At 37.8% G+C, this 17,206-nt stretch overlaps 1 protein-coding gene across 19 annotated transcripts in view; it reads right to left on the bottom strand.

Annotated features, from left to right (window-relative positions):
* KCNMA1 (potassium calcium-activated channel subfamily M alpha 1) overlaps window positions 1-17,206 on the bottom strand; it is a 769,792-nt gene that overhangs the window by 14,312 nt on the left and 738,274 nt on the right. For 10 of the 19 annotated variants that reach the window (XM_063709978.1, XM_031015122.3, XM_031015127.3 and 7 more), the window contains 3 exons: window positions 7,641-7,835; window positions 5,567-5,685; window positions 3,395-3,619 (listed from right to left, as the gene is read on the bottom strand). In XM_063709978.1, the coding sequence (XP_063566048.1) occupies window positions 3,395-3,619; window positions 5,567-5,685; window positions 7,641-7,835 (539 nt within the window). Of the gene's footprint in view, window positions 1-987; window positions 3,620-5,566; window positions 5,686-7,640; window positions 7,836-17,206 lie in introns of those variants that run through there. The other 9 variants (XM_063709971.1, XM_055353797.2, XM_031015124.3 and 6 more) reach the window with 2 other exon arrangements.

The raw sequence follows: 17,206 nt of genomic DNA, 5'->3' as shown, positions 1-17,206 counted from the left end.
TATAATATACTAATTTTGGCAAATAAAATTGAAGTAGTAATGATCCTTCTCCATCATCAAATTTATCATTAGTCAAATATGGTGAATTCTCAATTATCTACCACTGGGGCATGACTGTGTGCCCAAAGTCCAGGAAAACCTCAAAATTCCATCTCTTATCATAGTCTGTTCCCATTCCATTCCCATCACAATATCATCTCATTGGAGTTGCTAACAGACTGTATATAAAACGCACTTCGGATTTACTTCTCTCTATCTGCCCGATGTCTGGTTGGGATTTAACAAATGTCTGAAAGGCAGCTGGCAGGAAAGATTTGGGTAATACAGTGACTGAACCATCAGCTCCCAGATAACTGGGTGTGGGCTATTGAGTTGATATACATAGCAGAACACTTTTAATTTGAGTCATACTGATCAAGCATAAAGAAGACCAATGCTTTTGCCATTAATAACCCTCCTGGTTTAAAGGAGGATGAAATATTGACAGAGAAGCAAGTTTGCCAAATGGAATAGCTGTAAATGTTTTCCAGAAAAGTTTATCAACTGGCATCATCACTTGATTGAGTAGGTCTTGCCAAGATGAACACAGAGATGTGAACAGACCGATGGGGGGACTGGGATTGGGGGGTGGCAATGGGGGAAGTGAAGGAAGCTAGGTTTCTTGATAGGAAAATGCTTTCGGACTTGGAGCAAGGTACCAGGGTGGGCAGGGAGGCCACGTGCAGATTAAAAGGCAAGCCAGATGGAGAGAAGTTCCCCCCAAATTACCCAACCCCACACCCAAGAACACCAAAACAAACTCTAAGGAATCTAGCAATAGCAGCGGCACAGCCTCATTGCGCTGAGCAATTTAGAAAGTGGAAGAAGGAAGGAAGAGAAGAAGGAAGGGAAAAGGAGAGGGAAAGGGGAGGGGGGGAAAAGCAAAACAAAATAAATAAAACCACAAACAGAACAATATAAATAAAAATAAACAAACCAATAACAGAATAAAATTTGTAACTCCTTTTTTTTTAATTTCACAAAAGTTTTCACAAGGACAACGTTATAGAAGAAAACCCCCAGCAGTGGCTAGGTCATGCAGAACCATTAATTGTCATACCTTGGCCCATTCTATTCATCCTTGTTGCACTTTAGAGAGAGAAGTAAGCTATGTGAGTTTTACAATGCTTTTAAACTGTCATATTTCCTGTTGAGCACTTTAACTGGCACATTCTTATAGTTATAAATGTTCTGAGGGCGTAACTTTATAACCTCCTTTGCAAAGAATGCATGAAGAGCTCTTCATGATCCAATACTAGGGGATACATATATATAGTTATATATATAGTTATATATATATAATTATATAGTTATATATATATAATTATATATAGTTTATATAAAGAGATAGTTATACATAATATAAATCAATATATAGAGAGACAAAAATAATTTGAAAAAATTCTTCCACTCATAGGGCTTGATAATTTACATGTATACAATTATTCCCCACCACAATACTGGTTTGAATACTATGCTGCCCCTGTCTTTGGTGTGGGGGAGGGTGGAGGTTCTGACTGAGCCTCACCATTTGTCAGTAAAAGTGCTTGTCAATTCACACAGCAAGCAAATATCCAAAACTATCATGCTTGAGGGGACAGGGGATCCAAAATCTAAATCCAAAACATTCACCATAAAAACACCTTTTTAGAGATGGTACAGCTGTGACATGTTTTCCTCCTCCCTTTTACCCCTATTCTATTCGATGGAATTCTTTGAAGTAAAACTTTTCAAATATGTATATACCAGCCTAGTCCATCCATAAGAGAAATTGGTTATGGTGAATTGGCCAATTTTTAAGAACTACCGCACTGCCTACAGCATGATTTGCATGCACAAAGCATCTGACAACTATATGTTGAAAAAAGGGTATTTTTCTACCTCTCCTCTCATGCTTACTAAGTGTTAAAAAAGAAAGAAAACAAAAGAAAAAAATAACTATACCAAAATGTGTTTGGCTCACTGTTGCACTCTTCTTATCCCACGTCTCACAATGACAAGGAGCAGCTCTCTATTGCCGTCATTACCCTGCCTAAATTGGCTACATTAAAGAAAGTGATGATGAGGAATTCCTTCCCACCAGTTTTCTGCATTGGGACAGCCAGCACCGCACAGCTGTGCCAACAGTTGAAGGTGGTGGCTGGCTTTTGTCTTTGTTGAGTCAACTGTGGCTGATCCTCCTACATTCTAATTTATTTAGCATGTCGGCTCCTAGAAAAACATGATCTGCAGCTGGGTTTGTCTTCCTCTCACTCTACCATTGCCCCAGCCCTTCCTCCTACCTGGCATTGGGGCCCTAACTAATCAAACAAAGGGGAGTAAAAAGATCCCCTGAGAATGCATGGAAAAATACTTGCTCTTTCCTGAGCATTATTTATTCTGTACATAAGGTAAGTAATTCACCTTTTAAAAGATGTAGAAGTCCCAGGAAGGCAGTTTTTAATGACTTACATCTGATATTTATGATACATATGGCTTTTCATCCCAAATGTCAAAAGTGAAAGAAAAAAAATAGCTATTCATATGGCAACATAAGGAGACAGAATAACAATTTAATATGCAATCAAACCTCTTTTCACTTAAACTAAATGACTAGAATTTGATACATCCATGATTGGAATACTATTCTCTCCTCCATATTAAGGTGAGAAATGTTCATAAGAACTCCCAGAGGGAACTGGCTCTGGGACAAAAGGCCTTGGTGAGTAACTAAAAAAATCTCTGATGTTCTCTCGCAACAAGCAGGTCCTTCATAATCATCTACACAAATCGTGAAAGCTTTTCAAATGCTTCGCAATACTTCGGCCCAGAGACTGGAAACAATCGACATGTTTTCATTGCTGTTTGGTTTCTTGTTTCAAATAAACATGTGCTAACTTATTGTGTGTATAAAAAAAGAAAGAAAGGAAAACAACAACAACAAAATCAAAACCCAAAGCACCCTGATAATCCTGATAAATCAGAACCAACTTTTCTTTTACATTAAATAAACTTGCTCTGCCTAACTGACATTGATCACAAGTGCTCCCTTCTAATCTGTGAACTCGTTCCTGCAGTGAGCTATTTATGTCTGGAGCATGCCTTTGGGTTATTTTTCCCCCAGAATCATAAATAACTTTTGGTCCGTCTGCTTATTTGCTGTTGTGCTCAAGGGTTTTATGGTGGTGAAATAAAAATGACAACCACATGCACACTATCATACATATGCAAATATGTGTAAAAAAAAGGGGGGGACTACAGGGGAAAACAGGGAAAGTTACTTTGTTGGAAACACCAACTGGGGAAATGAGTGGCAGATACAGTTTCACACAGTGGCGGTGGATACACATATCAAAGCCGCTCTTCCTGCACGTACTTCTGTTTGTCCCGGGACTCCCTGGACTTGGGCCGGTTCTGTCGGTTTGCTGTGGACGGGATGGAGTGAACAGAGGAGCTCTTCTTGCTGGAGGACTGCGACGAGTGGGAGGAATGGGACAGGCTGGCCCGGGACTGGCCGGCGTTGTGGTCAAACTGCATTAAGCAGAAGATCAGGTCCGTCGGCACGAGCTCAAACTCATAGGGGGGGTTGGTGATGACATACCTGGACAGGGAAAGCAGAGATGTCACCTCCTGAGAGTAACTGAGTAGAGAATTCAACCCTCCCTGAATGAAAAGCAATGGCCTGGTTACTCAGGACTTTCAGAGGATCTGGAAGATGCACTCCTAGCTGGTCTGAGGCCTTAAACATTCTTTTTCTTGTTAAATGGAAACTTCCTCTGTTTAACTCAATAAAGGAGGCCAGCCAGGAGCCCAGGCAGAGATGTGGAATTAGAGCCAGTAATAGAAGAACCAAACTTCGCTTCTCGTGGTCTACATGTACCTTTCTATACAAGGTCGAAGTCACTTTCAAGTAGCCCAACCGCAAGAGGTTTCATGAAGTGTGATGCAACTTTCATTTCATAATTTTTGGACAATCCCAGATATACATCACAAGATCTTTGTTTACCATGACAGAGTGTCTCCTTAGACTATTCTCGCTCTTTACCTTTTAAAATCTACTCTGGTGAGAGAATTTGGAATTTGGAATTTGGAATTCACCACATGGAAGAATCTAAGAACCCTGCCTACTTATCAGCACTACTTTGTTGTTCTTCACAATTAGTTGGAGCTTTCTTTGGTCAACAGCAGGTGTGACTAAGAAAATCACGCTGTTTCATTTAGAGCAGTGGATCACCAAGTGTGGTCCTTAGGCCACACAGCTCAGCATCACCTAGGAACTAGGAAATGCAAGTTCTTAAGCAACCCCACCCAGACCTACTGAACTGGAAGTGCTGAGGATGGGGTCCAGCAATCTGTGGTTGAACAAGCTCTGCAGGTGAGTCTCATGATGGCTAAATTTTGAGAACCCACTTGTCTATAGCAATTGTTCTCAATTCTGGCTATACACTATAATCCCTGGTTATTATATATAAAATGTTTACATATTTTAAAATATATATACGATGTTTTCTTCCTTCCAGACCAGTTAAATTAGAGTAATCAGAATATTTTTTAAAAGCTCCCCAGGTGATTCTACTATGCAAGCAGGGATGAGAAACGCTTGTCTCTGCAGCACTGTTGCCTAGAGTATATTATGCAAACTCACTGATCTTGGTAATTCTAGGATGTACTTTTAATTTTTGCCTGCTATGAATTTATTTTAATGCATATGAGAAAAATATAATTAGCACATCGAAACTGTTATTTTTCTGCTTAAGGTGATAATATACAATTGTCTCAAAAATAAATATATAAAAGTTAAAAAGCGAGTCAATTTAAAATATGTGAAGTAAAAATATGGGATTCTGAGATATGGCAGAAGAACCACCCATCTTAGGGCCGGGTGTGGTGGCTCACACCTGTAAGCCCAGCACTTTGGGAGGCCGAGGTGGGTGGATCACTTGAGGTCAGGAGTTCGAGACCAGCCTGGCCAACAAGACTTGTCTCTACTAAAAACACAAAAATTAGCTGGGTGTGGTGGTGTGTGCCTATAATCCCAGCTACTCAGGAGGCTAAGGCAAGAGAATCACTGGAACCCAGGGGGCAGAGGTTGCATTGAGCCAAGATTGTGCCACTGCACTCCAGCCTGGGCAACAGAGCAACACTCCATCTCAAAAAACAAACAAACAAACAAAAAACAAAAAAACAAAAAAACTTATCTTAAACACTAGCGATGTAAAATATCTCTATATTAGGTACCAACGGATATTATCCTAGTAGCTAGAGTTTGGGAGAGATGTTTGTGTATTCAGACTTTTGTAATTAGGTGATGGAATTATTCTGTTAATACAAAACTTGAATTCTTACCAAAATGTCTTTACATCTACTATTAGTAATTATAGAAAAATGCTTCCCATCACCTCCAAACTCAGTGTTGGATTTAATATGGGCAGAGTAATTTGCATGTTGAGGAGATGTATACAGACCTTTGCCTTTACAGTAGGGGACAGGAAAGGATATTAATATTTCTGTGATTAGGTGGGAGGGCAGAGTTGAAACCAATACTCACCTCTTTGTGCACTGACTGGGGGTGCTGAGGTGAGCATCTCTCAGCCGGTAAATTCCAAAACAAAGCATATTATATGTTTTCAGAGCTTTGCAGAACAGATCACCATAACAACCACCATCCTGGGAGACAGCAAAAGAACAGAGAGAAACATCCTTTTTATTTGCCTGAAAATCAAGGGACAGCAGGGAAACGGGTCTTTTCATCAAAGCTTGTTTTGGTGTCTCCCAAGTTGGAGGGTCCATGTGCCAAGGGACGGCAGTGGAAGAAGTCAACATGTTTAACAGACTACACCCAATATGTGTGATTTTTAGGGATCAGGTAACAATGGGGTTTTCCTCTGGTGTCTCTCCAGTTTTCCACCTGTCGCAGTGGGGTTTGAAAGCTCTAAGGAGATTATGTTTCTCCCTCACTTTAAGTCAAAGTGTAAAGCTTGACGGTCTCAGATGTATGCTCAGCTGAGGAGATGAACCCTTCTCTGCAAAATGGTGATTATGTTCAGTCCCAGCTCAGCTATAACCGCTGTGATAGGCTCGTGTTGTCAAAACTGCCTGAGTGATAATGAAAATCACCGCAAGGAGGAGGACCCCACCAGGTCCTATGGTGACAGACTCTTTCAGGAGGTAAGGACCCTGTGAAAAGCACAATTTACAGACCTCAGAGATGGCAAGGGTGCAAGAGAATGTGTTTCCCTAGGAGCCAGGGGTCTGCAGGCTGAATAACTGGGATTCTCAGTTCTGATCAGTTCACAGCCACCTTCCCGGGGTCTGGGGCCTGATGCAGAAAGTGAAAGCAAATGCATCCACTTGGAAATGCTGGCTTCAGCGGCCAGGTGGCTTCAGGTAGATGTTACCTGTATTATATGAAGGGCACTGGGCACTGCGGGATGGCTTCACTGGGTATAAAATGACTGTCATTGTCCTTCCAATCATTGGAATTCTCATATTGGTCTCATACTAAAGAACATTGATGGGACCAAATCTTACCACTATCTAAAGTCTTTATCCTAATCAAGCGCATCAATAAGTAAATGATAGGTATAAAGAGCCACTAGCTATGAAAATTCCCTTTCAAAAAAAGCCTAGTCTAACATAGGTCCCAGTCCATGATCAAACTAAAATATGGGGAAAGTATACAGCACTGTTTCAGAAAAAACAGAGACAGACCCTTTCCTTGGCTCCTTTTCCACTATTTAGTCTTTCTGGGCGACACTATTGTTTGTGTAACAGGTTTATCAGTTTCTGTGACTTATGGCTGCATCTCTTAAATGCATCTGTGGGGTTGGGCTGGGAATAAGGGCAAAGACAGCACACTTCTGTCACAGTGCCTACACTAGGCAGATACATGGAATCAGAAGGGAGACGCTGGCCACTTCCGTCACAGGGAGGACATGAGGGAACGTGACTGGGTCCACTCTCAGAAATTACAAGGTCTAGGTTTTGATTTACAGGCATTAAAGGATCCACATAAGATTCTGTTTGTTTGGCCGGTGGTTCTGGATACATCTGACTACTGACTACCCTGGTGCTTTGAAAACCACCAGTGCCTGGGTCCTATTCACATATAAAAACTAAGAAACCTGCAGGCTGAGGCTGGCCACCTCCATGTGCTATCAATGTATAGTTGGGTTGAGTATCCCTAAGCTATGCTAAGAGCCTGTGGAAATATTTCCCAACCTTGGCTGCATGCTGGTATCACCTGCTGCTTCTCACCTTGTGCAGAGGTTACGTGAAGAGAACACCAAGGAGGGAGAAAGCGCACTGGCTCTGAAGCCAGAATGCCTTGGTGCAAATTCCCAATAGGTCTAGTGCTCATTGTCTCTGGGCCTCAGTTGACTTAGAAGGTGTGATACTAGAACTTATATCAAAGGGTTGCTATGAAGATTAAAATGAATGACTATGCATAGAGCAAAGTGCCTGATACAGAGTACACTATAAATAAATATCACCTCTTACAGTTATCTACAATAGGAAGGAGAAAAACCAGATGCCTAGCTTGTCACATCTGATATCACGTTCTTCAGGATCAAGCTTTTCCCAAACAGCAAGCTCAGGTGACCTCGGTGCTGTGGACTCACCCCTAAGTCCGCAAATGGCCCATCGAGCAGAGCTAACTGGGCCACGCGGCAGCGGTCCCTATTGGCCAGTGTCTGCGGGGTGCTGTAGCCACCTCTAAGAGCGTTCTCCTCAGCAATCAGAGCCTCCAGCTCTGGCGTGGCTCCTCCGGTCACCAGGGTCCGTATCAGGGTGAGGATATTGTCATTGAAGTATGTCTGGGGAAGAAGAGAAAGAGGGGGAAAAGTCCTTTAAGCAAACACCCTAAAGTCATGACAGCCGACATCCAAATTACAACTTTTCTTGGTATCTCCTGTTTAAAGTTCTGGCCTGTCTCTTCAAATAATTTCATGTGGGAAGTGAAAAGACAGCAGCCTCCAATTATTCCATTATTTTCTCTCTTGCTTGGCTCTGCTACGACAGCCTGACTTAAAAAACCCAGTTCAGGGGATTTTTAGTAAAGGGCTCAAATCTGAATAATTAGTGTTTGCCATAATTGGTTTTAGTAGGGATACAAATATTGCCTCCCCCTCCTCAAGTCTACATGTCTACTATGAGACTCTGGACACATGTAATAAAATGCAGCCTGCCCCAGCTACTAACCCAAGCAGCATTGTCTCTGAGGCCCTGTCATCCATGTGCCAGGAAGCTTCCTCCCCACGACAATGGCAAAACCTTTCATTAATGCCACACGCTCAACAATTTACTACATGCGTTGATAACTTTCTAACTCAGAAATCTCGATCAATTAAATATGCCGGATAAATTTATGACAAGGTGAATGTCCTGGTAAGTGTACTTTGGCTTTTGTTTTCTAAAATAACCTCAGTAGTCTGAGGCAAGTATCACTTATTAAAGAAGTTTCCCTCTAAGTGTACATTTGTGTCACATCTGAAACATAACAGATCTGTCAGGAATAAAACAATGGGAGTTTAAAAAAAGTTAATAGGATGTCAAATAAAGGAGCTTTAAAAGGTATTTGTCACCAGCTTAATTTGAGAAATTCTCAGGTAAGGGTGTGCATCCCATTTTCCTATGTAAGTAGAAATCAAGCAGGCTAAAAAACTCAAATCAAAATTTGCCTGTGGCTTTTGAGGATGTACTTTGGAAAGAGGTAAGGAAAGATGCAATTGTACCTCAGCAGCTTCTTAGAGAGTTTACCTGGCAAGGCATAGTAGGGAACAAATCAAGTAAGGGTGAGCTCAAGTTCCCATCCCAGGTTTGCTAACTAGTTCTATGTCTTGGAGGTTGCCTAGCCATTCTGGGCTTTGATTTTTCTCATCTGTAAAATAACAGTGGTCACTAAAACCAAATTTATATTCACAGAATTTCGTGAGGACTTCTGAATTAAGATGATAGTTACTAGTGGGGCTGGATTCACAATCCTCATTGAAATACTTACAAAAACACCCATTGTGATACAAAATTCCAACAGCAAAAGAAACTAGGAATGTTATCCATAGCCTGCCAGACCCTAAAGGAAATTTATGCTCAGAGTTAAGATATGCCCTTAGGCACAGAAGCAGAAAAAGGATACTTAAAGTAGGATATGTTGCTGGAGAGGTTATGGGATCCAGGGATCCAGAGCTGGGCTGAGGGGTTTAATGCGGACTTCACCTCTCAGAAGCTGTGTGACCTTGGAAAGTTATTTAACATTTTTGTGCCTCCGTTTCATGATCTGTAAAATGTAATAATAGAAGGCTGTGGGGCTCTATGACCTACCCATGAAGCACTTAGAAACATGCTTGGTGCACAGGAAGCACTGATAAACATTTTGGCCTCATATCAGAGACATGAGGCCTTTGCCAAGGAGAGGAACAGTCAGCTCCATTCCCAACTTTCCTTTGAATTTTTAATCTTCTTTGTTTTCTTTGAGGGGTGGGGAACTCAGGGCTTTAAAAACCAAGCAAGGGATTTTAAACTCGATGTGGTAGAAAATGGGAGGTCAGCCAAGCATGGTGCACACCTGTAATCCCAGAACTTTGGGAGGCCAAGGTGGGAGGATCATTTGAGGTCAGGAGTTGGGACCAGGCTGGCCAGCGTGGTGAATCCTAGTCTCTACTAAAAATAAAAAAAATTAGCTAGGCATGGTGGCGGGCACCTATAATCCCAGATCCTCGGGAGGCTGAGGCCAGAGAATTACTTGAACCCAGGCGGCAGAGGTTGCAGTAAGCTGAGATCATGCCACTGCACCCCAGCCTAGGTGACAGAGTGAGATTCTGTCTCAGAAAAATAATGAATAAAATACTTAGAAATAAATATATTGAAGGAGGAACAAGACTGGTATACTGCAAACTACAAAATATTACTGAAAGAAATTAAAGAAGACCTAAATAAATGGACAGACATCCCATGTTCCTGGATTAGAAGACTTGATTTATTAAGATGGAATACCACCCTAATTTCCAGATTTTATGTAATACCTATGAAAATCACAAAGTCCATTTTTTGTAAAAATGGAAAAATTGACTCTAAAACTGCAACAGACCCAAAATAGCCAAAGCAATCTTATAGTCTTATAAAAGAAAGACGAAGTTGGAAGTTTCATACTTCCCAGTTTCAAAACATACTACAAGACTATAGTAAACAAGATAGTAATGGCATAGGATAGACCTATAGACCAATGGAAAATAATTGAAAATCCAGAAATAAACTCATTCAGTTATGATCTATTAATTTTCAGTGAGTGTACCAAGACCATTCAATGGAGAAGTTAATATAGTCTTTTAAACAAATGGCATAGCAACAACTGGGTAGCCACAGGCAGAAGAATAAAGTGGGACCTATACCTCACACTATATGCAAAAATTAACTCAAAAGGGGTCAAAGATCTAAATGTAAAAGCTAAAACTGCAAAATGCTTAGAAGAAAATATAGGAGTAAATCTTTATGACCTTTGATTTGGCAATAGTTTCTTGGACATGACACAAAAAGCATAAACTACAAGAAGAACAGATTAAATTGGACTTCATAAAAATTTAAAAAATATTTGTTCTTTGAAGGACACTATCCAAAAAGTGAAAAAAAACAACCTAAAAAATGAGAGAACATGTTTGCAAATCATATATCTGATAAGGGTCTAATATTCAGTATTAGAAAGCCTTTTATAACTCAACCAAAAAAGATAACCCAATTTTTTAAATGGGCAGAAGACTTAAACATTTCTCCAAAAAGATATAAAAATGGTTAATAAACTTATGCAAAGAGGCTCAACAGCTCTAGTCATCAGAGAAATGCAAATCAAAACCACAATGAGATATTTTACACCTACTAGAATAGCTGTAATAAAAAAGACAGATGATAATAACAAGAATTGTTAAGAATAAGGAGAAACTGGAACTCTCACACACTGCTGGTGGGAATGTAAAGTGGTGCAGTTAAGGGAGGAGGCCACCCCTCACATTGTCTTATGCCCAATTTCTGCCTCCAGAGAAAGAAAAAGTAAACATTAAAAGGCAGAAATGAAACCCACAAGCAGATAGCCCGGTGCCACACCCTGGGCCTGGTAGTTAAAGATTGACCCCTGACTTAATTGGTTATGTTATCTATAGATTACAGACATTGTATAGAAAAGCACTGTGAAAATCTCTATCCTTTTTTGTTCCGATCTAATTACCGGTGCATGCAGCCCCTAGTCACATACCCCCTGCTTGCTCAATCGATCACAACCCTCTTACATGCACCCCCTTAGAGTTGTGAGCCCTTAAAAGGGACAGGAATTGCTCACTCGGGATACTCGGCTCTTGAGACAGGAGTCTTGCCAATGCCCCTGGCCGAATAAACCTCTGCCTTCTTTAACTCGGTGTCTGAGGAGTTTTGTCTGCAGCTCGTCCTGCTACACAGTCACTTTGGAAAACAGCTAGGCAGTTCCTCATATGTTTGAACATTGTGTTGCTATATGACCCAGAAATTCCACTCTTACAGTATATACCCAAGATAAATAAAAATATATGTCCACATGAAAACGTGTAAACAGATGTTTATAGCAGCATTATTGGTAATACCCAAAAGGTGAAAATAACCCAAATTTCCATCAGCTAATGAATGCATACACAAAATGTATTATATCCGTGCAATGAGTATTATTTGGCCGTACAAAAGAGTGATGCAATGATACATGCTACAACATGGATGAACCTTGAACACATTGTACTGAGAGTCTATCAGACGAACCACCTCTGATAATTGAATGTAGGTTCTTTTCTATTTCCTTAAGTGTCGGCCAGTCTGAGAAATAAAGGGAAAGAGTACAAAAGGGAGAAATTTTAAAGCTGGGTGTCTGGGGGAGACATCACATGTCGGCAGGTTCCATGATGCCCCCTGAGCCGCAAAACCAGCAAGTTTTTATTAGCAATTTTCAAAGGGGAGGGAGTGTATGAATAGGGTGTGGGTCACAGAGATCACATGCTCCAAGGGCAACAAAAGGTCACAAGGCAAAAGGTCAGGGTGAGATCACAAGGTCAGGGCAAAACTAGAATTATTAAGGAACTTCCATGTCCTGCTGTGCAGGCGTTGTCATTGATAAACATCTTAACAGGGTTCAAGAGCAGAGAACCAGTCTGACTAGAATTTGCCAGGCTGGAATTTCCTAATCCTAGCAAGCCTGGGGGTGCTGCAGGAGGCCAGGGCATGTTTCATCCCTTATCTTCAACTCCAGAAGGCAGACACCCCCAGAGCGGCCATTTTAGAGGCTCCTCCTGGGAATGCATTCTTTTCCCAGGGCCATTAATTATTAATATTCCTTACTGGGGAAAGAATTCAGCAATATTTCTCTTACCTGTTTTCAGTAATAAGAGAAACATGGCTCTGTTCCACCCAGCCCACAGGCAGCCAGACTTTAAGGTTATCTCCCTTGTTCCCTGAAAATTGCTGTTATCCTGTTCTTAAGGTGCCCAGATTTCATATTGTTCAAACACGCATGCTTTACAAACAATTTGTGCAGTTAATGGAATCATCACAGGGTCCTGAGGCGACATACATCCTCAGCTTACGAAGATGATGGGATTAAGAGATTAAAGACAGACATAGGAAATTATTAAGAGTACTGATTGGAGAAGTGATAAATGTCCATGAAATCTTCATAATTTGTGTTCTTCTGCCATGGCTTCAGCCAGTCCCTCCATTTGGGGTCCCTGACTTCCTGCAACAAGAGTCTATTTATCTAAAATATCCAGAAAAGGCATGTCTACAGAAATAACGAGATCAGTGGTGGCTTAGGGTTGGTGGGTTGATGGGTAGAGTTGTAGGGGAGGGGAGGATAACTAAAATACAAAGTTTCTTTTTGATGCCATGAAAATGTTCTAAAATTGACTGTAGTGATGGCTGTACATGTCTGTGAATATGTACACTGAATTGTACACTTTAAATGGATGAGTTGTATGGTATGTTGTGTCTCATTTTTTTAAAAGAAATCGTTAAAAGACAACTAAATTTGCACTGGCCAACTTTTTAATCTAAGTAGCCATGAGTATTAGAGCTGAAAATTACACACACACACACACACACACACAATTAGTGATACAGAAGTAAAACCAGGAAGTTCTAAGCTAAATAGAGAAAGATATAGGGATTTTTGTTTGTTTAATAAGAGTGCTGGTTGATATTGAGAAAAAGACAATAAAGGTCAAGTGATAAATAGTAAGTATTTACAAATCAAAGTTGTAAACAAAATGCAAGCATGTAAAACAAGCAAACAAACAAATAAAAATAACCTGTCCTGAGCTGGGAAATGAATCTAGGATGCAGATCAAAAGCATTCAGCAAGTTAATGTGGCCAACTCCTAGACCTGTACTCGGTGAATATTTGAATTCAAAATATTAAATGGAGAATAAAAATGACCTAAAACAATGCTGTAAGAAATACAAGTATAAAATGAGGCTAGGCTGAAGCTTCTCTAGAAAATGTAAGAGGAATGTCAAAGGAATTTTGACAGGACACATTTGTTCCAAAAATTCTACATATAGCTAAATTGCCAATAATTTGTGAAGGCAACTGCAATATTTTTTGACTCTTTGCATACATAAGCATTTATTAATTTTTTTAAATACTTAGAAACAAAAATTAGCTTCTTTAAAGATAATTTTAAACCCTTAGTAACTAAAATATGAGCAAATTTGGTTTACTGTTGAAATATATGTAAAACAGAATTGTAAAAGATTGTTGTATATATTATTACAAAATGGAATGCAAATGTCAAAACTAATTATTAAAAAAATGACAAAACTAGCTATTAATACAGTATTGCTAAAATTATGTTTTAAAGTTAGAAAAATGAGATGCGATAGAGATGATGATGGAAATAAAGGCATGAAAATTGCCTGATCTTATACAAGGAGGAATCAAGAACTACTAAATTTTTCTAGACAATAATACTTAGAAAATACATCTATAGAATGGCTGGTAACAACTAACTAGAGTTAAAAATAGAATGGAAAGTTTACACTACAGAAAATAAGCATACAAAATATAGTCCACATACCAAAAGATGGATCATAAAACATATAATTATGATAGAAGCATGTAAAAAACATAATGCAAGACTATAGCATCTTATGTTATATAACTAAACATAAATGAGCTAAATGATCCTATAAAATGGCAAAGATTTTCAGACTTGTTCAAATGCCAAAATCAAACTCTGCTATCTTTAAGAGAAAAAGGGAAGAAAAAAAGTATACTTCAAAGAAAAATTTTAAACTATGATGTTAGATAAGTTAATTTTATATTCATAGTTGACACAATAAAGCTATAACTTTTTATGGACAAATATTATAACTGAAATATAGAAAGCAAAACTAATTAGAATTACACTAGAATAAATCTGGACTAAGGGTAATATGTGAAATATTCCCGCTATCACTGTTTTTAGCTTTTACAGGCCAAATAGATCAAAAGATAAGAAAATTGAGGATATAATCAGGTTGATTTAGTGTATTTTTACTAAACTTTGTAACAACAATTACAAAAAAAAAATCAGTGGCCAAAACCATCAAATCTCAATACATATAACAAAGTATAAGCTGTATAACCTACATTTTAAAAATTAAATACAATGTAATAGAGGCAAAAGTAAATATTCCAGAGCATCAAAAAAATTTTGTTAAGTATCCTATAACTACTAGGTCAAGATGGAAATCAAACTTAGAATATGAAATATTTTAAAATTAAAGAATATTTGAGAATGACATATAAAAATATCATGTCTTGAGACCAATGCTATAGAGACAAATTTGGAGCCTTTAATACTATTATTAAATACAACAGAATTATAATAAGTAAAATTAAGTATTAAAAGAATTCTTTTTTAAAAAAAGCAGAATGAAAAGTGTCAGTTAATGAATTAGCAAGAGGATATTTAGTGAATTGTTAAATTCAAGAAATAATTCCTTGAAAAAATAAACTTATGACAATATAACTGGAAAAACACAAATAAAATTAGAAATAAGGAGAATAAAATGTCAGATACATAGGAGAATTAACAGTATTATTCCAGATACTCTCTTTAATGCCAATCACTGGATGTGAATAAGAATTGCTATTGTTTTTAGGCAAAAAGCAAAGTAGTAATCATCTATGAAGAGACAGAGGAGAGTATTAGGAAAAAAGTAAAATTCCATGTTCCTTAACATGTAAATAGGCCATTTAATGTCATTTTTTCTAGTAAAATTGTTGTTTGATATATGCGTAATTGCAGATTTGAATTGGACTTTTTAAAACTTGATAAAATTATGCTAAATTTCCCCTGGAAAGAGTTGTACAAAATTGTCCTCTCATGTAGTACAGCAAATTTTAAAGGCTTCCTAACCAAATATTGTAGACAATGTGAAAAATTAGAAGATCAACCAGAATGGATTTATGAGAACCATAGTTTAGTAGTTATAAGACCTTAATACAAAAGTTGGCAAATCTGGCTCTTGGGCCAAATCTTGCTGACATCCATTACTTTTTTAAAATAAGGTTTTGTTGGGACCCAGCCATGTCCATTTGTTTATGTATTGTCTAGGGCTGCTTTGGTGCTAACAAACTCAGAGTTAAGTAGTTGTGACAGAGACTATGTGGCCCTCAAAGGCTGAAAATATTTACCATCTGGCTCTTTACAAGACAGTTTGCTGATCCATTCCTTAGTCTAATAAGGAAAGCATTGCATACCACAGGGAAGGGATTTTACTCAATGAATGATTTGGGGGAAACTGGCTCTCTGATAAAAATTTTTCAACAATATGGTAATGATTAAACAATGGTTCTTTGACATGACTCACATTGTACAGACATGAATATTGTGCTTTCAGATAATATTTAATGGCATGGTAATAATTATATAATACTAAAATGTTTTTTAAAAGTAGGATCCCCAAAACACCATGAATCACAATTCATGTTAAAAATGCATACCTGCAAAACTATTGGCTAGGGAAATTAACTTTTTCTGTATTTAAAATTTAATTTTAAGAGTACCCACTTTTAATTATTGAATCTTTATGGTACTGGGTTTTAAGTTTTAATATTACTTTTAATTGGCTTTTTCATACTAATGATTCCTTTTAATGTTTTGAATTATCATATGTTTATAAAATGTAGAGATCATTTTTATTATTAAACTTTATAATATACACTGTTTCATAATATAACAAATCATGCACATTACTTTTTGAATTGTTATTTTTTAAATATAAAACTTCAATGTTTAATGGAAAGCTATCAGAAAAATGATATCCTGTTTATTATTATGGTCACTCATATTTATTTCTACCATAAAGTATTACAAAAAGTACATAATGCTCTCATTTGGGAACTTCCAGAGGGAAAAATAATGCATACCTGAACTGATAGACGTATTTATGTGAAAGTAACTGTAAGTAGTACACAAAAGTTCTACTTAGTAGTTAACTCTTGGTTTTAGAATTTTGGGTTTTTTTCCTATAATTTTATTTTATATATTTTCTGCTGTGAAAATACATTTATTTTAAATTTCTGTAAAAAAGAAAGTAAATGTTACTAAATAGTTAAAGGCAAAAAATGTAGCCACAAACAACTTCACAAAAATATAGCAAACTGTTTAATCTCAAGATGCTTGATAGTTCTCATGTTCAGCATGCACTTTTTATGCATAAAAACTATGAATTCACTATATAAAATATGTATTTACATCATTATATACAGATTAAAAACTGATATGCTTCAAAACTATCATAAACACAATTAAAGGGCCTCCTAGGAAAAATGACAATCGGCACTTGCCATAATGCATGAGATGGCTCAGTATGACGAGAGTGTGGATTGGTAAAATTGTTTCTTGGAGATATCATGACAACATGTATCAAGAAATTTTAAAATGTCCCTATTTGTTAAAAAAAAAAACCCAGTACATTTGCCTCAATATAATAAGTTGCTACTTGTTCAAAGATTTATGTACAATAATTTTTATTACAGGATTAATCATTACTATAACAAAAATTTTTAAAAGCTAAATAGCCAAAAATTTAGTGATAAATAGATTCTGGAACATCCACAGACTGGAGTCTCATAAAGTCCTATGGAGGCTCTGCAAATCATGACACCTAAGGAAATAATAAAATACTCTGGATAAAA

This window comes from Gorilla gorilla, chromosome 8, assembly GCF_029281585.2.
Source record: "Gorilla gorilla gorilla isolate KB3781 chromosome 8, NHGRI_mGorGor1-v2.1_pri, whole genome shotgun sequence".
NCBI classification, from domain to species: Eukaryota; Metazoa; Chordata; class Mammalia; order Primates; family Hominidae; genus Gorilla; species Gorilla gorilla.
This window is presented reverse-complemented; position numbering and strand designations above follow the sequence as displayed.